At 49.7% G+C, this 27,406-nt stretch overlaps 2 protein-coding genes across 5 annotated transcripts in view; both read left to right on the top strand.

Annotated features, from left to right (window-relative positions):
* Window positions 1–591: 591 nt before the first annotated feature.
* Window positions 592–13,380, top strand: CAVIN1 (caveolae associated protein 1). Of its 2 annotated transcripts, none has more exons than XM_081162454.1 (2): window positions 592–1,212; window positions 10,892–13,380. In XM_081162454.1, exons 1-2 carry the CDS (start codon window positions 742–744, stop codon window positions 11,588–11,590), a joined length of 1,170 nt encoding a protein of 389 aa, XP_081018580.1. In that variant the 5' UTR covers window positions 592–741; the 3' UTR covers window positions 11,591–13,380. The 2 variants fall into 2 exon arrangements, with proteins under 2 accessions (XP_081018580.1, XP_081018581.1); XM_081162455.1 differs by lacking the exon at window positions 10,892–13,380 and adding an exon at window positions 6,262–8,106 and having other exon boundaries at window positions 641–1,212.
* Window positions 13,381–22,684: 9,304 nt separating this feature from the next.
* STAT3 (signal transducer and activator of transcription 3) overlaps window positions 22,685–27,406 on the top strand; it is a 55,017-nt gene continuing 50,295 nt past the window's right edge. For 2 of the 3 annotated variants that reach the window (XR_014000511.1, XM_081161591.1), the window contains exon 1: window positions 22,726–22,967. The gene's annotated coding sequence lies outside the window, so the exon portion shown is untranslated. Of the gene's footprint in view, window positions 22,968–27,406 lie in introns of all 3 variants that reach the window. The other variant, XM_081161590.1, reaches the window with a different exon arrangement.

The raw sequence follows: 27,406 nt of genomic DNA, 5'->3' as shown, positions 1-27,406 counted from the left end.
GCAGGTAACCTCTGGCAGGTCACTTGCCTTCCCCAGGTCCTCCTGTCCCCCATGTCAAACGAGAAGGTGGAGACTGATGATCTCTGATTGCTCAGCGCTAGGGCTGGGGTGGTTAGAGGCCCCTTGGAAAAGATTGTGGATCCTTCCCTTTCAAAAACTGGGCACAGGCCAATATAATACAATGTTTCGCATATAAGTTCAGGATCTCGTGTTCTACCTGACTTCCTGCTCTAGAACTTAAAAGGCTGAGGCAGGTTTGCAGGTGAGCGGAGAGGGAAAAGGAGAGCAACACTCTAGGACCTGTTTCCTCTCCAGCTAACATTCCTCCGCCGCAGTCCCGCTCTCACCGCCTCCGCTGCCAGCCGAGGCCCTAGCCTCCCGCTCCAACTATTCCAACCATCCTGGGGAAGGGTGGGGCGCTAGGCTCCTGGGTCCCCCCTCGGTTGTCCCCCCCCCTCCCGCGCCCCCATCATCGGTCTTCCCTTTTGCCCAGGTCCCTCCTTTTCTGGGACGGGGCCAGCCAATGGGCGACGAGACTCCGGGTTTGGCCTGGGAGCTGGGGAGCTCAAAGATCCCCCGCCCCACAGTTCTGGCCGCGGTCCCGGGGCGCACGGACGTGGCTCGAGTTTCCTCCGCTCTCCGAGCGCTCTGGTTCTTCCCCCTCCCGCTCTTCCTCCTCTCCCGGTCTCCCGCTCCAGCTTCAGCTGCACCCGGCGGGCCCCGCAACGGCTCCGGGTAGCCATGGAGGACACCCAGCTCCATATCGTCGAGCAGCCGCTTTCCGGGTACCCTGACGCCGAGGACCCGGGGTCCTCCCTCATGCGGGCGCCGGCGGCGGAGGAGCCGTCGGGGGCCGGCTCCGAGGAGCTGATCAAATCGGACCAGGTGAACGGCGTGTTGGTACTGAGCCTTCTGGACAAAATCATCGGCGCCGTCGACCAGATCCAGCTGACCCAAGCCCAGCTGGAGGAGCGGCAGGCGGAGATGGAGGGCGCCGTGCAGAGCATCCAGGGGGAGCTGAGCAAGCTGGGCAAGGCGCACGCCACCACCAGCAACACCGTGAGCAAGCTGCTGGAGAAGGTGCGCAAGGTCAGCGTCAACGTGAAGACCGTGCGCGGCAGCCTGGAGCGCCAGGCCGGCCAGATCAAGAAGCTGGAGGTCAACGAGGCCGAGCTGCTGCGGCGCCGCAACTTTAAAGTTATGATCTACCAGGTGAGCTGGCGGAGCGGACCTCGTCCGGAGCTCCCTGCCCGGCCCGCAGTCTCAGGCCCCAGGCTTGGGGTGGGGGAACCTGCCCCAGGAGCAGCGCGGCTCTCCCGCCAGCCTGCCCCAGCCCGGGGCACCCACCTTCCTTCGGGGAGTGCTGCTGGGGTGGGGTGGGGTGGGGCGAGGTGAGCAGCGGATTCCTGGAGCGTGCATTGGGGCGCGCGCTCTGTACCCCGCGCCTCCCCACCCAAGCCCCCTCCCTACGGTGGCAAACACGTAGTGGAACCGAGTTAGGGGGGCTGGACTCGGGGGACACGGTCCCCTGCAGACCGCTCCTAAGTTGGCTCTGTCCAAAGTCTTTCTACTCTGAGGAAGTCTGGGGGAAAGCCGGAGGTCCTTGGCGGCATTTGGGACCCGCTGTAAACGGACACTGGCGGCGCGGCCCGGGTTTGGGGCCTCAGGCGCTGCCCGCCCGATATAGCGGGTGATTCAGGGCCCAGGCACGCACCAGCGTGGGCAGCGCCTGGCGAGAGGGACGCCACGAGCCAGCACACCCCCGCAGACCCCGCACCCCCGCCTCAGCCTTGGCTACCTACCGCGTCCCCTCGGTGCGATCTGCCCCTGGCTTCCCTGCTCTTTCAGGTCCTTGGGGAAACCCTAGCCGGCTGCGCGCCCGTCCCCTTGGCGCGATGGAAGCCGGCAGGCTGGGGTGGGCGTGGGTGGGTGGGGAGGGCACGAGGGCCTGCTGGAGGGGAGCGGCCAGCCCCCGCGGGGCCGGGTGGTCTGGGCGCGGTGAATCACCGCGCATACCTGCGGGGGCGGGGGAGGGGCCGGAGCGCGGGCCGCGGGCAGCGAGCGCGCCCCAGGCTCCGCCCAGGCCACTTGGAGCTGCCTTAGCACCTCTCCCCGTTCCTCCCGCCAGGATAAAAATGCAGTTTTTGTAAATTAACCCCAAATAAACCTGCCCCTCTCCACTCCCCCTCCCCAATCCCATTAAGGCGGGCCTCGGCGGAGGGCTCGGTGATCTTTGCCTGGGTGGGAACGCGCCCAGCCTCACCTCCTCTCTGCTTCCCGCAGGCCTGGTTGATGTTCCTACCCCGAGGAGGTGAGATCGTGGGGGTGGAGGGGTAAGCTGTGCTCCTCTTCCCCTTCCTCTCACTATCAAAAGGAGTGGAAAGAAAAGGCAGGCTGACCCAGCCTGTGTGGCTCAGTAGGTTGAGCATAGTCCCAAGCACCAAGAGGTTGCCAGTTCAAGTCTGGATCAGGGAACGTGCGATGCTTCTATCTCTCCCTCTCTCTCTTGGTCTCCTTCCTAGAAGAAGCTAAGAAAGATGCAGGTGCAGATTGGGATGAGTGTTTGGAGACAGTAGACACTGGGAGTGGGTGAGCTGGCACTTATCAGAGGAGGTGATGGTGGGACAGAGGCAGAGTGGCACCCGCTCTCCCCCGCCCAGAGACTCCTCCCAAGAGGGGCACTTGGCCTTTAAAAAGCTTTGCTTCTCCCCAAACAGCACTATCTGGTAGAAAATATTTGTAGAAAATGTTTGCCCAGAATTGTTTCCACTTGATCTAACTGCTTGGAGGAAGCAGAATGTGTGTGTGTGTGATTTTTAAAGAGATCTACCTAACACTGAGGGGCATCAAAGGAAGGAGAACAGGCCAGGGGAGCACACCAGCTTTATTGTTTCTACCTGGTTTGGTAGAGGGTTGCTGGGAGGGCTGAATGGGCGACCCTTCTCACTTTAAATGTCCCAGACTATAGAACCTGGACAAATTCTTGGTCTTGGAGTAAACCTCCTTGTGTCAAAGATGGAGATTCTGAAAGGATGAGTATGGAGGGAGAAAGACCCGTGCAGAGGCCAATGGCCTCGCTCTGTTATTCCCTCTCAGCCGTTAGCAGGGATCGGTGGCTGTATATTGTGAGTCTGTTGGGGGACAAGTCTAATCTCAGGGTGGCTTTGACTGCATCTGTACTAACCCAGGGCCAGTGAGAAACAGAGAGTTGAGCTAGAAGGAATAGCTGAAGCCCCCAACCGTCACTGAGCCCCCAACCGTCAGGGGAAATAACTAAGAACTAAAGTGGTCCCAACTCTGAGAGGAGCTCAGAAGTAAAGAAAAGATTCCAGCAACAAGGGTGGGGCTCAGGGAAGCAGAACTTCCCTGAGCTGCGGGGCAGATGTTCCAGGTGGGGGCAAGCGGGTGGGGTACTCAGATGCTGGAGGAAGGCAGAGGCTGCTCCTCCCTGAGGTCTTCAGGCCTGGGAAGAAAATGAGGTAAAAATAGCTCTGTGCCTTGGCAGACCTAATAGGGAAGACGGGGGCGGCAACGTTTATGGTAAAATCAGGCTGTTGGGGTAGGATGCTTGCGTCTGGGGAAAGGCCTCTCAGGATGGTGTGAGTTCTCCAGCGTGGGAACAGGGGAGGAGATTCTGCATTACCCGCTGCAGATGTGGGAGGTGATGATATAGCAAGGGGGGCAGGGTGGAGGGAAGCCTGGAAGGGTGGGAAGGCCCCAGCTGTGGGATCAGGTCATCTGGCCTCCCACTCGTTCTTCCTGGGGAATAATGGAGGGAATCCCTTTGTGTGGCCCCACCCCAGATTCAGGAAACTGTTAGACGTAATGACATCACAGGTTAGGCTTGTATTTGACCACACACACACACACACACATGAAATTCAGCCCCTTCCTGGCATATCCCTGTCTCCCAAACAAAAAGTAGCAGTTTGGCACCCCATCCGATCAGGTGACACCTAGCTAGGCTACAGTTAATGAACGAGAGAAGTGAATTCTACTCGTGGTTTGGGGTCACTGGATTGAGAACTGCTGGGGAGATCAGGCAGATTGTAGACACCATGCAAACAGGAGGAGCTGTGATCATTGAAGAGTCAGTTCTCCCAGACAAGAATTTGGATGTTATTAGAGTTCTTTTAGAATCCAGAAAGGGAGACTAAAATGGAAATAAATGTTTTCTGGAGCCATTTTGATGAGGCAGTTAGTGACCTACACATGGACCTATCAGACCTGCTCCAAGTGCTTGAAATTAGGACAAGGAAACATTTAAAGGATCAAGCCAATCATGGGCATTAAAGGGGAGGACACCAGGGCTGGAATGAGGGCTTGGTGACTTCTCCCCAAATCCTAACCCAACCTATGGCTCCTTCCTGGATAGAAGGCAAATGAAAGCTACCTTGTTCCAGAAGCCTAAAACTTTGTCAAAAAAATATTCCCAGCCTGGTCTTTCCCATCTCCCTTAGCCTAGTGGCCATGGAGAGATTGCTTATCATACTTTCCCCCCAAAAGCTGAATTGGATTGTTTTTCCTGGTCACTGGGTCGAAAACAAGGAGAGCATTTTTAGGGGAATTTCTAAGACTAAAGGAAATCATGCTCTTTGTTCTATTTTTTGTTGTTGTTGTTGTTAGTAAATAAAGTCGGTTGAAAAGGTCAGAGTCAAAAAGGGAGATGGCACAGGTGGGCAGCTGGTAGGGAGAGGAGAAAGATTATTGTTGTTAGGCAAGCAACCTCAGAGATGAGTCGTGGTTTGTTCCATTTTTAAAAATCAGACCATAGTGAGTGTTGCATCATTTTGTCATGATAGACCTTTTGAGCTGGAAGATGTTTCAGAAATAATCAACTTCAGTTTCTTCATTTTGTAGCTGAGGAAGCTGAGGCCCAGAAAGGGGCAGTCACTTGCCTATTGTCACTCAAGTGATTGGGGGTCAAAGCTGAGGCCAGAACCCCGGTGTACCCCACCCCTTCTGCTACACTTTCTGCTCCCGGCCTCCTACTCCCATTCCTGGGCTCTGCAGCAGAAGCCGGAGTGGCGGCTCGGCCCTAACAGAGGGTTAGTTCTGGCTCCTTCATTCTCTGAGGGAGATAGTTTCACAGTCCTGACACTGGGACTGCTTTGTGCGTGCGTGTGTGTGTGTGTGTGTATGTATGTGCAGTGGTGGCTAACAGTGGCTAAGGTTGGTGGCCTTTAGCTGCTCAGCCTCATAGTGCTGAAGAAGAGGCCATGTGTGACCACCTGGCCCAATGACGGTGGGAATGGGGGAGTGGGGAGAGGACAGTAGGTGTAAGGACTGGAGCTCCCTGGCCAGTGTGGGTGTCCCCTGGCATGGCCACTGCATCTGGCCCAAAGAGGACCATGTTATCCCCTGTCTGCTGAGCCTTCCTGCCACTCCAGCCTTCTCCCTGCACCCCACAGGGCAGGTTGGCTCCTGCCGCTTTGTGTTTTTGTGGCTGCAAGCCTGTACTCAGCACTGCTGTCACCGGCGTCTGGTAGTGGCCCCAATTGTCCCTCTCCCCTGACTTCTCCTGATTGTCCAAAGCATGAGTGGCAGTTCAGCCCCTCAAGAGGGAGAGTTGGGAGCTGCCGCTGGGTGCACCAGAATGTAGGCCCATGTGTCATAAAAACAGCTTGGGTTTTTACCCTAATTTTTCTGTGCACCTTGGTGTCTGATAGCCCCAACATGGGTGGTGGGAAGAGTGGCAAGAGGGGCAGGAGGTGAGGACATGGCCAAAGGGAAATAGCCAGGATGTCCCTCTTCCATGCCTCTCCCTCTCCTTATCCAGGGCGGCACCCTGTGCCCGCCCTGCCCAGGGGAAAAAAACGAGAACCTGGGTCAGCAGCGTCGACTCTGAAGACAGTGAAGTTGTTTGCCCTCTCTTACTCACTGGAGCCTCCCCAGTTAGAATCCAAGGACTGGCCTCTTAGAAAGCTCCTTGTCTCTTTCCGCCGCCACTCCAACCTGGTAGGGACAGAAGGTTGGAAGCCAAGGACAGGACTGGGGAAGATTCTAGAGGGAGGAAGGGAGGGGGTTCCGTTTAAATTGTGTTTATTAATTCATGGGCCTGGGTTTGTTCCACCCGTATCAGCCCCAGGGCCCTCTTGATGAAGCGTTTAAAATGTGGTTTCTTTCTGTCCTAATACAGCGTGTACTCCCTCCCCCGCCCTCCTCTCCCTTCCTGACTCTGCATGCTCACCAAGGCCTCTTTCTCTCAACCCTGTCCGCACCCATTCCAAACCCTATTTAAACCCCTTTTCCTCATCTTAGCCCAAGAAGAAGCTGAATGCACCCTCTGACCTGGTCACACCCAAGATCGTGCCTTTTGACCTTCTGCCTGAGACTGAGCCCTTTGACCTGAAGCCTGATACAGTACCTGAGCTCCCACCCTTTGACCAGACGCCTAGGGCACTGCCCTATTACCCAGAGCCTGTGCCTCTGCCCACCCCAAAGGAGCCGACAGCCGGTGGGGGTGCTTAGGGTCTCCTGGGCCCCATGGGGCTGTGGGCATGGGGTGTCACTACAGTCAACCATCAGCTCACCGCTTAGTGGCGGTCAGTGCGTGATGGTCGTCGGCCTCTTCCAAGCCACTGCCCCGAGTGGGTGGGTGATGGGTATAATGAGACGCTCTTGCATTAGGCAGAGTTCAGGCAAATGTGGTGTGTGCAATGGGGTGGGAGGTGAAGGGAAGGCCCTCCCCTACTTCTTGGTTTCTGTCTTAATAGCGACACTCCAAACACTATATCTGAGCTGCACCCAATGCTGCGCTGCATGAAATTGCATGAAATTGTGCCACGGCTTCGGATTCTCCCTTCCCTCCCCCCCTCCTGCCTCCTCCTCAGGGGCAAGCCAGTTTGGCCCAATGCCTCTTTAGAGAGAGCCCTCATGAGGCCCAGGCCTGGGGTCTGTTCTGTGCCTTCTCCACCTCCCCCCATGTAGCTGGGGAAAACATTTACACTTATTTTTTCCAGGTTTTTTTAAAATGTTTTGCAAAGAGATCCCTTATGTTTGCCAGATCCTGCCTTGGGTGGGGCATTCAAGAGCTGCCAACTCAGAGAGGCCAGAAGGGGGACATTTTAACTGGCTCTGGCTTGGATCTTCTGGGCTCCCTATGGCACAGTGTTTCTCAACTTTTTTTCTTTTTTCATAATCATCCCCCTGAGCAGTCCTTTTAGACATTTTCCCCCTAACTGTCCCCTTCCCCATGAAATTTTAATCGTACAGTTATACTATATGTCTGCGTATGTACTGGGACTCTTTAGAGCGCCCCAAACAATTATAATATCTAAAACCCCCCTTACCTCCCAAGAATCAATTTCCATCTTGAGGACAACATCACCCCTGTTGAGAATCACACTAGAGCAGAAAAGAAGGAACCTCTGCCTTTGGTTTCTCCCACTCCCTTGTCTTGTCAGTCTGAAGTAGAGAGCCTGAGTTTGTTCTTGGTTTTTTTTGTTTTTGTTTTTTAAATTTATCTTTATTATTGAAAGTATTACAGATGTCCACTCCCCCCACATTGGTCCCCTCTACCTTGCATCTGCCCCACCCCCAGGCCCGCCCATACAATTGTCTGTGTCCATAGGTCATGCACATAAGAAAGAGCCTGAATTTTTAAGCCTTTCCCTTCTGTCACCTCTCTCCCGGTCTGCATCTTCTAACACCATCCCTGAGCAGGTCCTAGGTCTCCGAATTACCTTTCCAAAGTCTTCTCTGGCCATTCCCAGCCAGTTGGGGACAGAGCTGGTTTGCTCTAAGTTAAGAAAGCTCTTATGACATTGTCCAGAGCTATATGACATTGTCTTTCCTCCCTGACAAATGTGAAGTGCCTGGCCAAGGACCAGACACATATTAGGTGCTCAGTTAAATTATAATCATAAAATTTTCTAAGCCAGAGGATCTTAAGTTTATACAGCAAGTTTGAGGAGTAGTGTGGAAGAGGCTGGACGCTTCTCTGGGGTTCCTCTAAATTCATCCTGGTTTGGTGACTTCCTGGGTCGGGGAGCTGTGTGTGCTTGGTGGGAGCGGGGGAAGCTGTGCATGCTTTTGTTCAGACCTGGTCATTAAAGGTAACTCTGGAAACCAAGCCTGTTGGGAGTGGTGGTTTTGTTTAATAAAAATGTGAAAACAGAACAAGTGGAGCCCTCCCTTCTTGCCACCCCCCTGAGGCCCTTCCTTTGGTTCAGGAGCTCTGCCAGAGAAGTAGGGTAGGACAAGGGTGCCTGGCCTGTGTCCCCAGGGTGGGGGGAGGTGCTTTGGGATTGTGTTTATGGTTGTTGTAGCAACAGGCAGATTGGGTGGGCCCAAGATGGCACTCCAAGGCTATGAGTCATAGGGGAAACCTGGCCTGGAAAGGGGGGGAAAAGAGAAAATCCATTAATGGAGGGGAAAAGTTAGTCATGGTGGTATACCCTCTCCAGAACAAACCTACTGCACATTGTTCAGGAACTTGGGTCAAATTGTTTCTTCCCCTATCAGATAGTATTCCCTGACCTTCTACCAAGAAGGCAGCTCCTCTGGTGTAAGCCATCACTCTGGGGGAAACCTACAACGAATGGGGTTATATTCCTGGATACATATCTGGGATAGATACCCCCAAATCCAGAAATAAACCTCCCTCACTGGGATTGCTTCTCGATGTACTTGAGACCTTTCATCGGGCACTAGGAAGATGGGATTGGCTACAACAAGTTTGCAACCCTCTCCCCAGCCCTGTTCACTTCCAAGCTCAGTTGGCAAAGACCTTTATCTAGGAAGCCAGAGGCCAGGAAAACCAGCCAGCTCAGCCTTTAGGGGGTGGGGTGGAGCAGGGGGGGAGAATCAGGAATGCTGGGAGTGGAGCAGGGAGACAATGTGGATTTGTTTTCCAGCAGCTGGGACTGTTTCCTGGCTATTATTCCCTGCCCATCACCCTTAATCCTTCTGAGCCCATCCACATTGTCTGAGCTTAGTGAAAGGAGGGGTTCTCCTCCACCCTTTGGTGTGGAATATGTGGGTTTTTATTCTGGGAGGCTGTAAAGGAGAGATCAGAGCTGAATTTTTTTTATTTTTTATTTTTTTGATACAGGGCTGCAGGTAAATTCTGGGTGGAGACAGATGAAGAGGTAGTGGAGAGTTAGGTTCTAGAGAGTCCTAAAATGGTGAGAGAGGATTGGAGTAGTTGACAGGGAGAACTGATTATAAAAGGAGACCCAAAGGGCACAACTGGAACTAAGAGGAAATGCTAAGAGAGGTTGGGACCCTCCTATGCTCAGAACACGGAAAACACCCCTTCAATGCCTCTGTAAGTGGTAAAAGGCAGAGGGATGGACAGAATGAAGTAGGATGCCCACAATAGTACTAAGTGAGCTATGGCAAATAGAGACTACAAGTCCCAGCATGCCCGGTGCCTGGGTCCTCTTGCCTGCTGGGAGGTGTAGTCAAGTAATGAGAGCTTGAGGGAGCTTGATGCCCAGGTTGGGGGAAGAGGTGGGGCCAGCATTCCCTCTTTGTCCTTGCTAATGCTATTAACAGGGAGGGAAGGAAGTTGGGAGGGGTGTTCCTACTTTTCAGTGTAAACCAGGAAACTCCAGGGGGATGTGGATGAGAGGGAAAAGGAAAGAGGCTGAGAGCTGGGGAAGGAATTTCTGTAGCAGGTGGTGCAGAGATACCAAGTGGCCAACGTATGTGTATGTGTATTTGCTTGTTTATGAGAGGGCTCAGCTCATGTTGCCTCATTTTTCTCATTTGGGATTTTCTTACAATTCTGGGAAACGATCTTCAGAAAACCCTTTAGAAAAGCTGTCTCTCATTCCTTCGTCTGAAGTCTCTAAAGAGAGTCAGGGCCAGAGAGGAGACCCTGGGTGTTCTGGGTTATGCCCTCTTTTTTTTCTTTCCCTGCTCAGCCTCCCCTGCCTTCTGGTGGGAGGTGATCCTGAAATTCTGAAACTTTGGCCTGGAGTCAGGATCTTGGAAAAATCTTTCAGGAATGGAAAACAGTGCTGGTGCTAGGTCCCCTGAGAGGAAAAGGGAACTGGCTCTGAGCTCCAGGATCTCAGGGAATCTGGGACCACCACCCTACTCCTGGACCCTGGAGCTCCGATCTGCGGGGGGGGGGGGGGGGGGGGCGAGAATGGAAAAGTAATCCCTCCCTTCTACTCCAAAGTAGGGAAGTCAGAACCAGAAGAAGTATCCGTGCTGGGGAAAAAATATTCCTTTAGCTGCCAGCCAGCTTTTTCCTCTTGCTACTCTGAATTTCTACATGGGTAGAGAGGGGGAAAGGCACTGGTGGAGCCAAACCGTATGAGGTCAAGGAGGGGGGCATGGACCACAGCTCTTCTACCCTAAGCCTTGTTTTGAAATGGCTTGAAGTCTGGGAAACGCACTCCCTTTACCTTGCCTTCAAGCTACCTTACTTGGGGGTCGCCTGATACTGGCTACGCGTTCATCTCCGTTCCTTGACCCCTCAACCTGAAGAAACGCTTCGCAAACCCCTTTGCTTCTAGTCCTGGCCCGGGCAATGTGTGACTTAGGACACCAGAGGGCGCTCTGGCCATTTCCAAAGCTAAGTTGTGTGCCTATGGCAAGGGAAGGGTTTGTTGTAAGAAAGGTGGCGGCGGCGCGCAAGGACAGGCTTGGAGCGCTGCAGACTTTTAACTGAAGTGCAGTTACACTCCACGCCAATCTGCGACCCGAAGCTCTGTTCCCTCCTTGCCCTGTCTGTACAGAATTATTCATTCAGCACATTCATGGGGCGCAAACAAGGTGCCAGGCGCTGGGGATACAACCGGCAAACCAAGTCCAGGTGGATTTCATAGGTACCACGCACTCCCCACGATCACCGCCGCCCTGCCTGGGTTCACCCAGCGTCCCCCCAAGCCCCCGCCCAGCCCCACTAACCTCTTGCGCTCTGCTCTCCCTTCAGGATGAAGTGAAACTGCCGGCCAAACTGAGCATCAGCAAGTCGCTGAAAGAGTCGGATACGCTGCCGGAGAAGGAGGGCGATGAGCTGGGCGAGGGCGAGCGGCCCGAGGAGGACGCGGCCATCGAGCTGTCCTCCGACGAGGCGGTGGAGGTGGAGGAGGTGATCGAGGAGTCGCGTGCCGAGCGCATCAAGCGCAGCGGCATGCGGCGCGTGGACGACTTCAAGAAGGCCTTCTCCAAGGAGAAGATGGAGAAGACCAAGGTGCGCACCCGCGAGAACCTGGAGAAGACCCGCCTCAAGACCAAGGAGAACCTGGAGAAGACGCGGCACACGCTGGAGAAGCGCATGAACAAGCTGGGCACGCGCCTGGTGCCTACGGAGCGCCGCGAGAAGCTCAAGACCTCCCGAGACAAGCTGCGCAAGTCCTTCACCCCCGACCACGTGGTCTACGCGCGCTCCAAGACGGCCGTCTACAAGGTGCCCCCCTTCACCTTCCACGTCAAGAAGATCCGCGAGGGCGAGGTGGAGGTGCTGAAGGCCACGGAGATGGTGGAGGTGGGCAACGACGACGAGGAGGGCGGCGCCGAGCGGGGCGAGGCCCTCGACTTGCTGCGCGGCAGCAGCCCCGACGTGCACACGCTGCTGGAGATCACCGAGGAGTCGGACGCCGTGCTGGTGGACAAGAGCGACAGCGACTGACCTGACGGGGACGCTTGGGGCTCTGCCCGGGAGGCCTCGCCGCCCCGCCTCTTCTCGCCCCGCCCTGATTCCTCCCCCCCCCCCCCTGAACTTTCTCTTTCGCATCCTTTCTCGGGGGCCCCAAGCGGGCTGACGTATTTCTAAATTGAGAACATCTTCCCCTCAAGGAGCACCCCCCCCCCAAGTCTTACAGCTGTTAAGACGGGAGAGGTGGGGGGGGGCAGCCTCCACAAAGAACAGCCCCAGTTTGGGCACAGTCTGGGTGGGAATGGAAAGGGGAGTGATCCATGTTCTGGTTGCTCAAGTTGGGGATCCTAGCGGGAAAATGCTATCATTTCCACAGCGGGGGGGGGGCCCCCCCTTGGGGCATGCTGCCTTCCCCTGAATCTCCCCCTCACACATCCAGCTGCTGTCATTCCTGCTCACTGAGCTCTTCTTTCTAATCCTGACCCCTGGAGGCTTCAAAGCCAAAATTAATGTAACGGGAAAGAGTGAAGCCTGAAGACCTTTGCGCATTGGGAGGCCCCACGCTGGAAGGACTTGAAAGCAGCTTTCGGGAGAAGGTGGCTGTGAAGGAGAGAGGGCAGCGAGTGAGCCATGAGCCTGGATGAGGGTCTAGCACAGGCTGTGTCTGCAAAGGGTCCCCATCAAGGAAGGCTGGAGCCAAGCAGAGCCCTGGGGAGCGGGGGTGGGGGTGGGGGTGGGGGTGGGGGTGGGGGTGGGGTGGGCACACATGTTTATGCCTCTGCACACAGCAACACATGGCTATGGCTTTGGGAAGGAGAATGGGAAATAGTAGGAGATGGAAATGGGTGACGAGAGGAGCGTTTGCCTCATTAACAGCAGGAGAAACACAGGACAAGAACCTTATCTTATTGGGGTTCTCAGGAGATGGCAGGACCATTTCAGGATAAGGTGGGATGGTGAGAAAACGGTGATCCAAAGAGAAAAGACAGGCAAGCCTCACCCCATCCTTCAACTGGGATCTGGGTGGTGCCCCTGGGGCAGTTCATTTCTCAAAGCCCAGAGAATTCGGGCCCCAGAAGGGGGCAGCTCCAGGCTGTGGAGAGCTGGGAGTTATGAGGGAGGCAGATTAGAAAGAGAGCAGGGTGCTAACGGCCAGGCCACCAAGCTGAGAGCTGGAGGGGAAGTGAGGCGCGTATAGTAACTGTGTAAGGAGCAGCCCAGCCTTGCTTTACTCCCGGCAGCTTCTTCTCAAGAGCCTTCCCTAGAACTGGTGTAAGGCCTGCAGAACTTGCCAAGACCTTGCCCTTGTGGGTTCCTCTCCTGGATCTTTGGAGGTGAGAGGGTTGCTGCTTCCAGGTTCTCAGGATACTGAAGTCCCGCTATTCCTCCCCAGTAAACGGGGTTGTGAGAAGCAAGGACAACTTCCCTCCCTTGCAAGTCCCTTGTGGCTCACAAGTTCCCTTAAGAAGAGGCTGTAGGATTCTTCCTTCTCCCACATCTTCCTCGGCCTTGTCTTCCCTGCTCTGCTTTTTAGAATTGCAACTAATTGCTTTAAGGGGCGAGGGAGGGGAGGAGCCTGGGGACACAAATCTTTTTTACAATACAAAGCTTTGCTCCCCCCAACCCTTTCCTTGGTTTCCTGCTCTCTTGGGAATGTTTGGAGACAAGTCAGCTGACAGAGGATGGGGATTGGGACAAGGTCCCTTGGTGCTGATGGGCTAAAGGGGCCTGAGTGGTGGGCAGACGCAGTTTCCTGCTGGCTCTGGGGAGTCTCTCATGTTGCTGTGTCCTGGTGAGCAGCCTGACCAATAAACCTGCTTTTCTAAAAGGATCTGTGTTGGATTGTAGTCTCCAAAGGCAGTTATATAGGATGAGTTACAGAGGACAGGAGGGAGCCATGAAGGGAAAGAGGGAGGGAGGGAGGGGAAAGAGAAGACTGTTTGTTTAAACTTGACTCACTTGCTTGGAGGTGTGTGTGTTATTACCATCTTTATTGTAGAGATGAAGAAACAGAGTGACTTGTCTAAGGTCACGTAGCTGGTAAGTGGTGGAGCCGGGATTCTAAGCCAAGCATCCTGGCTCCACAGTCTAACTGTTGTAGTCTGTGCAGTCTGGATCCACTTCCCAGCTGTCAGGGCATTAGCCCTCCAGAAACGCCCAGTTAACCTGAGCTCCCCCCAAATACACACCTCAGAATCATAGGCCTAGAGGAGGCAGTTTCAAGGAGAGAAAAATCAGAGGCCCTGACTCAGAGGACTGAATGTCATAAGGAAAGGATTCCAGTGCATGTTATATGCCAGGCAGAGCCACACGGCATAGTTAATTCTCCCCATGACCCTGGGATGGGTGCCTATTTTGTTGTTTGTGCAGCCTCTCTTCCCTGTGAGCAGTCTGCCCCATCTTCCCACAGGTTATGGATTTCCTAGAGCAATGGACTCAAATCATCATGTGAGTTCTGCCGGCATTAGAATCACCTAGGAAGGAGTGTTCCTAATAAATATGTCGTTTCTGAGGTTCTATCTCAGCTTCCTGCCACTACCTCATACAAGCTGGGTCTTTCCTAATGAGCCATACATTCTCCTTCAACTCCAAGGCCCTCAACCCCAGAGTCCAGAGTTCTAAATCCCCCAGAAAGGTTGGTTTCCCACCAAAAGAAATAGAACCTGAAAATTCAGAGACTGGGGCCAGGAAACTTCCTTCTGATTATATTAAATTTTAATCCTCCAGGATATAGAACATGCTTTACAATTTAAACACCTTCCTTTGACCAAAGGGTTAACTCCTTGGCATGGCTCACAAGTTCCCTTAAGAGTTCTGTCCCTGCTCCAGTTCTTACTGCTTTTAATATGCTCTTTAGGGAGCCTAGTGGCCAGAAATGGGCCTCAAAGTTTTAGGCCTTTGGGCCTTTGCTCAGGCTGTTCCCTCTCTCTGGAATCACCTTTCCCTTCCCACCTTTCCTCTTAAACCAACCTCTTTCCCACCTCCACTCCAGTCATACTAATCACTTCCTTTTAAGGGCTCCCATAGAACTTTATGTCAATAAACATTTATAAAATGAGTAAGTGAATGAATGAATGAATTATAAGGCTCTTTCCATTGCAAGTGTCATAAACTCACTTCAAACTGGCTTCAACAGAAACAAAACAAAACAACACAACCAAAACTGAAAACAAAGAGGGAATTAGTGTAATTGAAAAAGTTCCCAGGTCAGCCAGTGCTGCTCAGTTGGTTGAATGTCATCCCATGACCCAGGTGGTCGCAGGTTTGATTCCCAGTCAGGGCACATGCCCAGGTTACAGGCTCCATCCCCAGTAGGGGGTGTGCAGGAGGCAGCCAGTTGATGTTTCTCTCTCTCTCTCCCTCTCCCTTCCTCTCTCTGAAACCAATAAAAACACATTAAAAAAAAGTTCCCAATAATAGGTCCAGGGGTGTTTGGATGCAAGTTCTAATGTAATATCATTAGGAATTTATCTCTCTTTCCCACTGCATTTGTTTCATTAATAATCAGATTTTTCTCATGTGTTGGCAAATATGACCATCAATAGCTGCAGGCTTATGGCTTAACAGCTGAACAAATCCAACAAAGAGGGTTTCTTCCCAAATCCTTCCAGCCAGAATCTCAGCTATGGTGCCCATTGGCTCTGATAGGTTCACATATTCAAATCACTGTGCCTCTGACCAAATCTAGGTCTTGTACCACTTTTAGAACCCATCTGAAGTATGGAATTGAGCATGAAGATAGGCTGATTTCCCAAAGGAAAGTTGGGTTGCTGTTATCAATAGAAAGGGGAGAGGATGACGGGCTGACAAGACAACAGATGTTCTTTCTGAATCATCTGTTTGTGATACTGTGCTAAGAGTCAAGAGACTAAAAAGACAACAGATCTAGGTCTTGAATTTAAAGGATTTACTGTTAGTGGGAGAGACAGATGTTCACAGCAACTCAAACAGGTGACTGTGAGAGTTAGAGCAAAATGCAATGATAATACACTAGGGAGGGATCAATCCTGCTTGGGGAATACGAGAAAACTTAAAAGAGGGAGGGAGCTTCTAAGTTGTGATTCTAAGTCTGGGTAGAGTTTCAAATAGGTTTTGCTGCAGGGCAGAGATAATATTTTACTTGATTTTTTTGTGTCACCAGAGCCTAACAGTATCTCAAATATGATTGTATCGGTTAATGTCATTTGGATGAAAGTATAAGAAAAGGACATTGGCCAAAAGTGAAAAAGGGACTTATATTGGAAGGCTGCCAAGATATCCCATGGAGTCCAAGGAATTGCTGAGCAGCCAGGCTGGAAAGAATAGGAATCAGGGGATCTCCAGGGACTTCTGAGAGGGAGTTGATGGATGGCCCTCTCTAAAATGTTGACATTAACGGAACCCAGGCTCTGTGCCTCTCAGTTTCAAATTCCAAGTTACTGGCAGAAAGAATCTGATTAAGCCAGTTAACATCAGTGTTCACCCTGGATTTAATAATCTATGGCCAAGAGGACAGAATCATGTTGTAGAGAAGTGGCGGAAGGGACCCATTCCAATGTATAAGTTTGGGGAGGGGAGGAACGATTCCCAGGAAAGGACCACTTGAGACAGGCAAGACCCAGGAGATATCTATTGAAAAAGTGGATATTCAATACATGTTAATTAAATGAAAGCAGTGATATGGGACAAGGAAGTTTCTTCAGGCAAAGAAAACAGCATGAAGAAAAACAAAGAAGTGGGAAAACTAAAGGCATGGCTGAGGAATAGTTAATAGAATTATGGAATGCAAGAACTAAAAGAGATCTTTTTTATAGATGAGGAAACAATTATTTTACAGAGAAAGTTGCTGCAATCCCAGGAGAGAAAGTAACTTATCTATACCTAATAAGACTCAGCATAAAACTTATAAGAAAGATGCTCCTTGAAATGCTAAGAATAGATGAGTGCCAAGGGAGGGAGTTAGGAAGAAAAGAGAATGGAATTTAGAATTAAAGGCCTGAGTGCCCTCCTTTAGGGGATGATGGAAGTTAGAGGAGCAGCAAAGTAACCTGTGGGATGGTCAGGGAGGAGGCAGGGCACTTTTATAAACATTATCTCAGGTAATTCTGACCTGTATTGGATGTTCCTCTGCTCACAGAAGTCCCTGTCCCCTCCTTCCAGGGCTGTGTCTCTGTAGGGTGACCAAGACCCCCATCCCTGTCCACAGCTGCTTTGTCATGGATGGATATCTGGTCCTGTCTGGGCCAATGAAATCTTCTCTGCCAGCAATTTAGAATTTTTAGCCAACAGACTAGAGACTGAACATTTTTATTAGCAGCCTCAAGTCAAGTCATGACAAGGGAAAGGCAGAGCTTTAGTGGGATGTTCCATAAACTCCCTCTGGTGAGGTTGCCGGAGTTGCCCTTCCCAGGGTGTGGTTGTTTAACTCTTTATTCAAATTTGGGAGTGATCTCAGTTTCCTTCCAATAACTCCTCCCCACAACCTTGTTTTTCTACATAAGATAATAAAAGCTAACATATACCGAGGGGTTGCAACGTGCTGGATGCCATATTGAATGCTTTGCAGGTTATCTCAGTTAATCTTCAGGACAACCTAGGAGGTAGTTTGTCTCATAGTCTCTATTTCACAGAGAGGAGAACTGAAGCTCAGAGTGGTTAAGCAATTGGCCCAAGGTTACACTGCTGTGCAAGTGGCTGAGCAGTGGGCCCTGCCAGGACCTCATCTGCCATGCTGCACAGTTAACATGAAAGTATTTTCCAATAAAAAGGACTTCATACAAACACCAAGGTCAAAATTACATTCTCTATTTGAAGAGGAGGGTGCCAAGGCTCAGAGAGGTTAAAGAACTTGCCCAGGGTTACACACTTATTCTGTGTCAGAGCTGGGATTCAAACCCAGGGTGTCTCATTTCAGCTCCCATCAGTTTTCTAGTTGGTTAATGCAGTTTGCTACCATTGACCTCTCTGTGATGGTCAAGGGAGGAAATAATATCTAGGAGTGAGGGTGATCAACAGTACCAGATCCTACAGCAAAGTTAAGTAAAATGATCTAGAAGAAGACATCAAATTTTAAGAGCAGGAGGTCCCCAATGGCCTTCAAGAGCACTGTGCTATGGAGAGGAGAAGACAGAGCCACTTTGGTGGAGCAAATGGGGGTGAGGATATGGGGCCATGATGGGGAAGGGGGGTAACTTGAGGGTTAAAATAGGAAAGACGGAGTACTTTCAGAGCCAGAAGGGAGGGAATAAGTGGAGAAGGTCAGGAGAGAGAGGAGAATTGATAAAACTCAGAGAGGGGAGGGGTGGAACCAAGAGCACTTCCATTCATTCAATACATATTTATTGAGCACCTGTTCCCCAGGCACTGGGGAGACAAGGGAACAACAAAAAGGCAAGATTCAGTTTTTGGAACTGATAGTATAATGAGGAAGACAGATAAGAAACTGTAAAAAGATAAATAAAATGAGAATTACAAGAGTTCCACAGGAAACAGCATAGAGAGAGAGATTAAGGGGCTGAGAGCAACTACAGGTGGGAGTAGTTAGATAAGGCCTCTCTGAGCAGGTGAGACAACGTGGTGAGAAGAAACTAACCATGCCAAAGCTGGTGCAGGGAAAAGACTGGCATATGCCAAGGCCCTGAGGTGGGAACTGGGTGTTGGAATTTACTGGGCAGGAGGGAAGTTGGTGGTGGAAGTAGGGCCTTAACTGGGCTAAGAAGGAGGAGAACTCCTTTATCTTAAGCCTCATGGAAGCCACTGAAGGAACAGAATGACATCGTATGAATGATGTTTTAAGCAGCCTAGGAAAAGAGCTTAGCCTTGAAAATATTGAGAGAACCCTTCTTCAGACAGGAAGAAAGGGAGATGTTTATGTGATAATGCCTGAGAAGCGTTCCTAATTTTTCTTTTTTAATCCTCACTGGAGGATATTTTTTCCATTGCTTTTCAGAGAGAGTGATAGGGAGGGAGAGAGGGAGAGAGAAACATCGACGTGAAAGAGACACATCAATTGGTTGCCTTCCTGGACGAAGCCTGCCACCCAGATGTGTGCCCGTGGCCAGAATCAAAGCTAGGACCCTTCCGTCTGCAGACTGGTGCTCTAACCACTGAGCAGACTGGCCAGGGCTGAGAAGTGTTTTTGCACAAGGAAAGTAGAGGTCCAAGGCGTTTGTGTTGCACAAACCTGCTCTTCTCTGTGACTTTAGTGAGAGGGGAGTTGGGCAGCCCTGGGTGAAGGAACCTTCCTGTTGTTGAGCCCCATGGAGGGTCCCATCATCCATACGAGTTGCCCCTCACCCTTTTGGTCATTGCAGTGACTTGCTACCCATTTACCACCTCCAATGTTGTTCTCAAATTTTCTCTTCCTTGCAATTCCTTCTCCTTGATTTAGAGTTTACTACTAATTCCTCCAGAGAAGAGGAAGTAAATAAAACATTTCTAGAACTTCACAAGGTCTGATAAGTCTCAGTTCCTCATCTACCCTACCGTTCCTCTGAGTCTTTCTGAGGTGATAAATGGAAACCTAATCTGGTGACCTATTGCTGCGTAACAAACCACCCTAAATATTAGTGGCTTAAAGCAATGGTAACATTTATTTCGTTCATGAACTTGTAATCTGGGTAAGTCTCAGCAAAATGGCCCTTCTCTGCTCCATTTGGCCTCTCTTGGTGTGGCTTGAAGGCTGGCGGCTAGAAACATCTGGAGGGTGGCTCGCTCATAGCTGATGTTTCCTGTTAGCTGGGCTTTAGCTAGACTATTGCCAGAACATCTTGATGTGGCCTCTACATATAGCTTGGGCTTTCTCACAACATGGTGGCTGAGTTCCAAGGGTGAATGTCCCAGGAGAGAGTCAGGTGGAAGCTGTATTGCCTTTTAAGACCTAACCTCAGAAATCATGTAGCATCATTTCCAATATATTCTATGTATGAGAAGCAAGTCATTGAGGATTGGAATTAGACTTTACCTTTAGATGGGAGAAGTGTCAAAGAATTTGTGGACATGTTTATAAATCACCGCAAACTCACTGGGCTTCTGCACGCTGCCTTTATTCACTTGATGGGTGGAGAGAGGGAGCCTCACTTTTCCCCCTGCTTTAGACTCTTCTTTGGAGATCCAAGAGGAGAGTTAGGCTTGGAGATATAGTCAAGGAAGAGCAGACTCTTGAAGTAGACATACTTGAATTTGAATCTTGGGTCTGCCATTTACCAGCTCTGTTTTATTGGGGAAGTCAATTAACTTTGGGTTTTCTCTATCTGTATCCTCATGGGCTATTGTAAAGATTAAATGAGTTAATATAGGGTTATATGCTGCATACTTAGAGCACTAGCTAGTACACAGTAAACATTCCATAAGTGTTAGCTATTGCTGATATGATTATTCAACACATGTTTATTAATATTTAATTAAATCAGGCTTAGGTGAGTTCTGACCTAGATACTAGGTGATTTCAACCATGTGGGCAGAGAGTCCAAGCTTTGCAGTCAGCCAGACCCGATTCTCATTCTGAGTTAACCTGTAGTTTCTAGCTGTGGGACCTTAGACCAGTCTTTCACTTTCTCAGCCAGGTCCTCAGTTGAAACTGAGAATTATAATAGTACCCTACCTCACTAGGTTCTGGTGAGGATCCAATGAGATAACCTATGTAAAAATCTTAGCTCAGTTCCTGGAACAATTACTTAATAGATGTTAATCATTAATTTTATTTAACAGGAAGTAGGCTAATAAATGGATACATTACAGTCTGAGGTAGATAATGCTGTACTAGGTGGGGAAACAACCTGCTAAGGGAGTCCAGCAGAAGAGATTAACTTTGCTAGGAAGAATCTCAGAAAGGCCGGAGGAAGTGACACGGGAACTAGGCTTTGATGGATGAGTAATGCTTTTCAGGTAGGAAAGGAGGAAAGAGAAGGGATTCCAGGTGGAGGGAAGATCTGCAATGGCACAAAGTTACAGAAATGTTGACATGTTTGGAGGAAGGTGATAAATTCAGTGTGGGAACTTAAGGTGTGTGAGACAGAGGGGATGAGGCTGGAAGGGGGTGTTCAGGGCAAAGCATCGGTTCAAGTAGGAGAAATTGCCATCTTTAAGTCAAGGGGGACAGGCAGAATGTGGAGAATGGCCAGTGGCTGGGCTGGAGAGGTTTTGCAGGTGGAACAGATAAACTGAGGAGTAGAATTTCTGTGTGAATGCAGGCGAGGACAGTGAGGGAATCAAAAGCCAGCTGCTAAGGAGTCAGGGGAGGAAGGCAGGGTTTGAGTGGATGGAACAAAATTTTGGGATGTGGAGTTCCAAAACCTTGCCCTGAACTTAGCTGGTATACTTCTGAGTAGCTCCATGATCTGAGATTGCCATACTATTTTTGGCCTTAGTTTCCTATCAATAAATAATATGATCTTTCTTGTCTCCTACATATAATTGTTGTGAGAAAGAAAAAAGGTAATGAGTGTGTAAGTGCTTTGTAAGCAGTAAAAAACTAAACAAGTATTAGAGCCCATGTTATAGGAGGGCATGGGATAGCACAGCTAAAGCAGATTTTTGGTGAGGTGGAAGTTGGGGGATATCTGTCGTGGGTGAAGATAAAGATAGACACAGCAATCAACACACACACACACACACACACACACAGACACACACACACACCCCAGATAGATTTGGCAATTTTCACACTGGACTGGGTCTATAGGAGGGCAATGGGAAACCCTCAATTCCATCACCAGTGAGCCTACCAGTTGTCCTATCCTGTCTCATCTCTCACTTGGATATAATTAAGGCAGTCCAAAGGTCCAAATCTGTAGTCTTGAGCTGGGCTTCAGGTATCTGGGGAACCATGAGAATTTGTGAGTAAAAGCTCATGCTGAATGTTTCTAGGGCTAGAATCCATAGTCTCCAGCAAAGTCCAGCAGGATCTGTGACACCCCCCCCCACCACCAAAAGTTAAGAGTCACTGATTTTCTCACCAGAATTTAATAATAATAGCTATCCTTGGGGAGAAGAACTGGTGGGGGAAGGGGGGAGATTTTTATATTTAATTTTCAACTTCTCTGAACTGTTTGAATTTTCTAACCACAACGTATATTAGTTTCATTAAGAAAAAAGTCATCGGGAGTTATCTGGGTGGTGACATAACGGGCCCTTTTAAGATTTCATCTTTATACCCCTTTTACTAAACGAACACAACAAATACCACCACTAATAGCTGTTATTAAAACACACACACACACGCCCTGATAATATCAGCGCGCGCACGCGCACGCGCACGCACACACACGCACACACATCATTCCATTATGCCAAGCACACCCTCTATTATGTAAGGTAAAATATCTACATTTCCTATAAACGACTGGCTTCATTCAATGCAGTAAAACTTGCGACTTAAGTTGTCCAGGAAAAAAAAAAAAATGACAGGTGATTTCAAGTATTTAAACTCAGAAGCATAAAAATAACGTGTGTACGCGTCAGTCTATATACACTGGCTTCTGCATTCTCGTGAACCGGCCAGTGTTCGAGCGGTTGACGTGTGATGCTTCAAGCGACGCAGCGGAGGACGGGGTTAAATCCACTACCCTCTCCCCACGCACTCTAGTAATTACTCTATTTCCACGTCATATTTCCGGGTGTGTGTGTCCCATCTCACGCAGAAACTCAAGTTCAAAGCAGGCGGGAGTCACTCATGTTCTTTTTGCTGTCCCCAGAAACCCAACTGAGAGGTCTTGGGCCCCCTGAGGATCTGGCAATACTTGGGGACCGTCTAACTGGCTGATTCCCACGTGGTAAGTGGCTCCCACCCTAGTCGCCACGTGGTCTCAAGAACCGGAAAAAGGGAGAGCTGGCGAAAGAGAGCCGCATCAGGGGCATTTAAAGTGTCTTGACGTCACGCACTGCCAGGAACTCAGCTGAGTTTTTAGCAGGACATTCCAGTCATGTTCTCTCCCTCCCCCGGGCTTCTGGGCCCGAGACCTCGGCAATTCCCCTGCTGTTGCGGAGGGAGGAGCACTAAGTGTCCGGAACAGCCAGCAAGGGGCGTTCCCGGCCTTGTGTTGGCTCCGCCCTTTCTCCCACGGGCTCTTCTCATTGGTCAGTTGGTGTACAGTACACTCTCCAGGGCCTCTGGGTGGAGGAGAAAACTGGCCGTCTCATGAATTATGCAGGACGGCGTGTCTTGGCCAGGCCGGGGCTGGGCGGGGATTGGCTGCAGGGGCTGTAATTCAGAGGTTTCCGGAGCTGCTGCGGCGGCGTAGACTGGGAGGGAGAGCCTGGGGTTCCGTCGTCGCCGCGGAGGGAGTGAACCCGAACAGGATCCTTGACGAGTAACCCCGCTCGGCTCTCCTTCTCCGCGTCAGCGAGGAGAGACCCTGCGGCCTGAGGGAGCCCGAGGCCGCACCCCGGCGCAAGCGCACCCCGGCCTGTCGGGCCTCAGCCGGAGAAACAGGTGAAGGGGGTGAAGGGTGGGGCCGCGCCCCCCCTCCTTCCCGACGGTTCCCAGGCCTGGGGACGCCGGTGGGCGCCGGAGGGGCCGGGAGCTTCTGGGTTGTTTGGAGAAGTTGTGGAAGGAAACTTGAGTGGGGCAGGAGGACACGAGGAGACACGGAGGGTCGTTCTGAAGGGACACTTCCCGGGGATGACAGGAGCGGGCCTCTGAAGGGACAGAGGGCGCTGGAAGGAAGTTTCGTTCTTCGGAGACGCGGGAGGCGGCGAGGAAGGGAGAACGGGCTCGGAGGGGAGCAGCTTGGGGCGAGAGCACTCTGTGGTGGGGGTGTCAGGAGTGAGGGACAGCCCCTCCCCCGACTTCCTGCTCCCTGGGGCTCCCGGGACGTTCTGGCCACTGGAGCGACTGTCAAGCCCACGGAGATCACGGGGAGGCGGGGGTGTTGTTGGAAAGAGCCTCCCTCCCCCCTCCCGCCCCCCGGCCCACCTTCCTCGGCCTTGCCCCGTTTTCGACCCTTTAGGAGCCAGCTGTGCCCATCTTGAGGTAGGAATAGGTGTCTGCCCCCTACAGTCTCTCGGGCCGGTTGGCTGTGGGCAGGATAATTGCATAAGAATCAAGTTTCCTGTAGTGAAATTGACAGTCTTACGTACGCTCTCTAAATTCCCTCGCGTCTTTTTCTCGGTTAAGTCGTGCTTCTCTCCAACCCCTGTCTAACCTCCCCCTCTCCCCCCCAAATCAGGCCCGCTCTGGAGAGAAATAAACCCCTTTTCTCCTTGACATTGTTCTTTTATAAACACCTGGTAAGCTCGGCCAGAAGATAAATAATTGAGCCCTGGCGTTTACTGGATTGTGGTGTTGCTTAATTGCATAGGACAGAATGAACCAATCGAGAGTGGGAGTTTTTTGTCTCAGAGCCAAGATCTTGGGTAAATGCAAAGGAGAGGGAAACAAAGACAGGCTGGCCTTGGCGAAGCTTGTGTGCAGACTTCACCTGTGTTTGGGTGGTGTGGTTGGGCTTAAGTTAGCAAAATTCAAACTGTCACCTAAGTTGCTTTTTCCATGTTTAGTACACATCCCTCGGTGTTATATCAAGTGGGTGTATGGTATTGACACACTTTTTCTTACAAAAAATGGGTATAATGTGCATCTGCTGGTTTTATTAAAGGGTATATTTATTCTGTGTATGGGCTGTAACTTTGGTCAGCTGTGCCCATAAAACACTGGCTTGAATCAATCAGAATAGTAAACCATCTCAATCTATTCTATGAGGCTTTAGACTGTTATAACTGGATTCAGCCAATTCTCTGTTTTTATTATAGGTTAAGTATGTCTGGGTTCCTCGAGTCAGCACATCTGTTTCCTTGTTGCATGTGTCAGACTGGAGTACTAGCAGAATTTACACTCAAATGTTTGCATAGTGGCATGGGGGAAGGAAGTCTGCAATACCAAAGGGGAAAAAAAAATTATAGATGTTGGAGAGTTGATCTTAGTTTCTATATTTGTTAGCACATCCATCACAAAAAACCCACTAGCAAATTTACGAACCTTATATTTTTATATGTACCTCTGTTGGGAAGAATAACCATCTAGAAATATCCACGGTTATGACTTGACCCACAAGGGGTATAGATAGTTCATATAACTGAATCCTATTTTGTAGATAAGGAAATTGAGGCCAAAGGAACAAGACACTTGCTCAAGGCAGTGGAGTGCCATAGTGGTGCAACTCATACCTTCTGTATATTTTGTGTTCTTTTGACCATCTGTACTTAAGTATTTGGTCCTGATTTAGAGTTGAGTGTAGACCCTGCTGGGAAAACTGTCGGTGAAATTTTAACATATACCTGGACAGTGAAATACCCCCAATAGGCTGTAAGACTCCTGGGAGATGTGTACTAAACAGGAGAAAAAAGTACAAATGGGGTTTGCTTAGGTTATTTTTCTAACTGCTCTAACTTGGGAAGTAACTGACTTTTTCCTCGGTGTAATTTATCGTCAGGATTTAGCTATATTTGCTAATAGAAAGAGTTATTTATTTAGGTAAGCTTGTAGATGAAGGGCAGTTGTGACCTAAATGTCATTTCAACCAAAGTGCCTTGTGGCTGGATTAGTGGTCATTTGTGTTTCCAGAAAGTAGCTTTCTCCTCCTTGACTCTGCATGTTTTGACATTCAGATGGGAGATGGGGCAGAGATAGTGACCCTCATTTCAGACACTGAGTTCAGCACCTTTTTACCTTATAGGTTCTCAGAGGTGGTGTACAAATGAACAAACATTTACTTTTTGCAACTTAGTGAAAGTTGCTGTGAGTCGTAATATGAATTGTTTATAGAACTTGCAGTTGACTGAGGCAACTTGATTAATGCTTTACCCATACAATGCAACATGTCTTCAAAGATGATGGTGGGACATTGTCTGATATTCAATAAATTAGCTATTTTATATAAAAAAATATAGTACAGGTAAAGAACATTTCCATTGTCATGGAAAGTTCTATTGGACAGTGCTGTACTAAGTGCTAGAGGTCTTTAGAGGAAGGAGAGGTTACGAGGCATGGAGTTGTGTAGGAAGTGTTCTTGCCAAAGGAGAGATTTCATCTGGGTCCCAAATAATGATTGGGCTTTGATAGGTTAAAGAATTTGGGGTGAGGAGGTACGGTGACATAGCACAAAATCCTGGTAGATTAGGAAGGGGAGAAGTACCTACTTAAAAGATGTCTTGAATATAGACCAAGGAATTTCAGTCCTTTTGTAATGGAAGCTTTTAAAAATGTTTGAGGCTAAGTACTGATGTTTAATTATGGAGTGTCTACTATGTGGCAGGCATGTGTCTGGCGTTGGTTAATTTGTACAAAGTATATCAGTGCATGTGGCCTCTGCCCTAGTAGAGTTGTCGTTGAGACTGACCTTATAAACTGGGCCAGCACCCAAAGAAAGGTGTCCTGATTTATCAGGTTTGTGTGGTTTAAGTGCAGAGATGTTTTTAAAGGATTTTTAATTGACTACAAATTGACCACTCACATTTTATGTCTTCCATATTTTAAAAATTTTACTATAATTTTTGGGTCATTCATAAAAATCAGCCAAAGAGCTCTTGAAGGACATCCCCAAATCCTGAAAAACCTCTGGTGTCCTGGAGCAGCCTTGGTGGGGTCCAGCAGGATGGCATTGCTGGGTTGTTTCAGTCTTTGTTGGTTATGGTGAAAAAAATTAATGTTGGGGTTATTAATTTGTTGCTAGGAACCTTGGCTTACTATGGTGCACTTTGGCCAGTATGGCCAGATGGTACTTTGGTGGTAAATTGTTTGGAATGTCTCCAGTTTTTAAAGGGAATAGCATATGGAAGAATGAATTTTTTTTCTTTTCTTTATTGATTTCAGAGAGAAGAAAGGAGAGGGAGGGAGAGAGAGATAGAAACATCAATGATGAGTCATTGATCAGCTGCAGCCCGCAACCCGGGCATGTGCCATGACCAGGAATCGAACCCTGATTGCCTGGATCCTAGGTCGATGCTCAACTGCTGAGCCACGCCTGGTCGGGCAAGAATGAATTTCTATTATGGTCAGTTCTCATGTATCATGTTAGGATTATCACAACTCTTAGTTCAGATAGGCAAACATATTATATATTGAGAGCCAGTTATTGTGCTAGGCTGGATCCAAGGATAATGAAACATGGTCCCTGTTTTCACGGAACTGGGGGCATCATTGCGGGGACGGGTGTGTGTGTGCTGTGTCAGTATTGACTTCAGGTAGAGTAAATGACAGACTAGTGGTTTAAACTTCAAACTCTGGAGTCATACAGATCTGGGGTTGGATCCTGGGTCTGCCACTTCCTAGTCAGAATCTAAGCCTCAATTTTCTTATCTGTAAAAGGAGAGGATAATAGTACCTGTCTCCCAGGGCTGTTGAAGATTCAGTGAAATAATGCAGGTAAAATGCTTAGCATAATGCCTGGTGCACAGTAAGAACTCCATAAGTCTAAGTTCTTATATTCTCTTCAGGGGTGAGAAAAGTCTTTGTCATACAGGGTCTTTATCAGGTGGGAACCCCTGAGTAGGGTTTTGTAGGATGAATAGATGAGTGGTAAATAGTTGCATTCAGGCTGAAGGAACAGGAGTGTTAAGAGGCTTAAAACAGCATAGTGCATTCAAGGAACTCTAAGTAGAAGTTTTAATTTAGAACTAAACTGAGGGGAAAGGAAGCTGAGGAGCTACAGCTCTTATCCCTTCTCTTCTGTTAATAATTGAGTTCCAATGTCATTAAAATAAGTTGTTTTGTCTTGTTTACAGAAATAATACATGCTTGGTAATTACCGGAGGGAAAGGGGTGTGGGGGCAGGTAGAAGAGGGGAAAGGGGGGATAAATGGTAACTGAAGGAGACTTGACTTTGGGTGGTGAACACAATACAACATACAGCTGATGTGTTATAGAATTATACACTT

Source organism: Miniopterus schreibersii (assembly GCF_964146895.1).
Source record: "Miniopterus schreibersii genome assembly, chromosome: 16".
NCBI classification, from domain to species: domain Eukaryota; kingdom Metazoa; phylum Chordata; class Mammalia; order Chiroptera; family Miniopteridae; genus Miniopterus; species Miniopterus schreibersii.
Note: the sequence above shows the minus strand (reverse complement) of the source record. Positions and strands in the feature narration are given on the sequence as shown.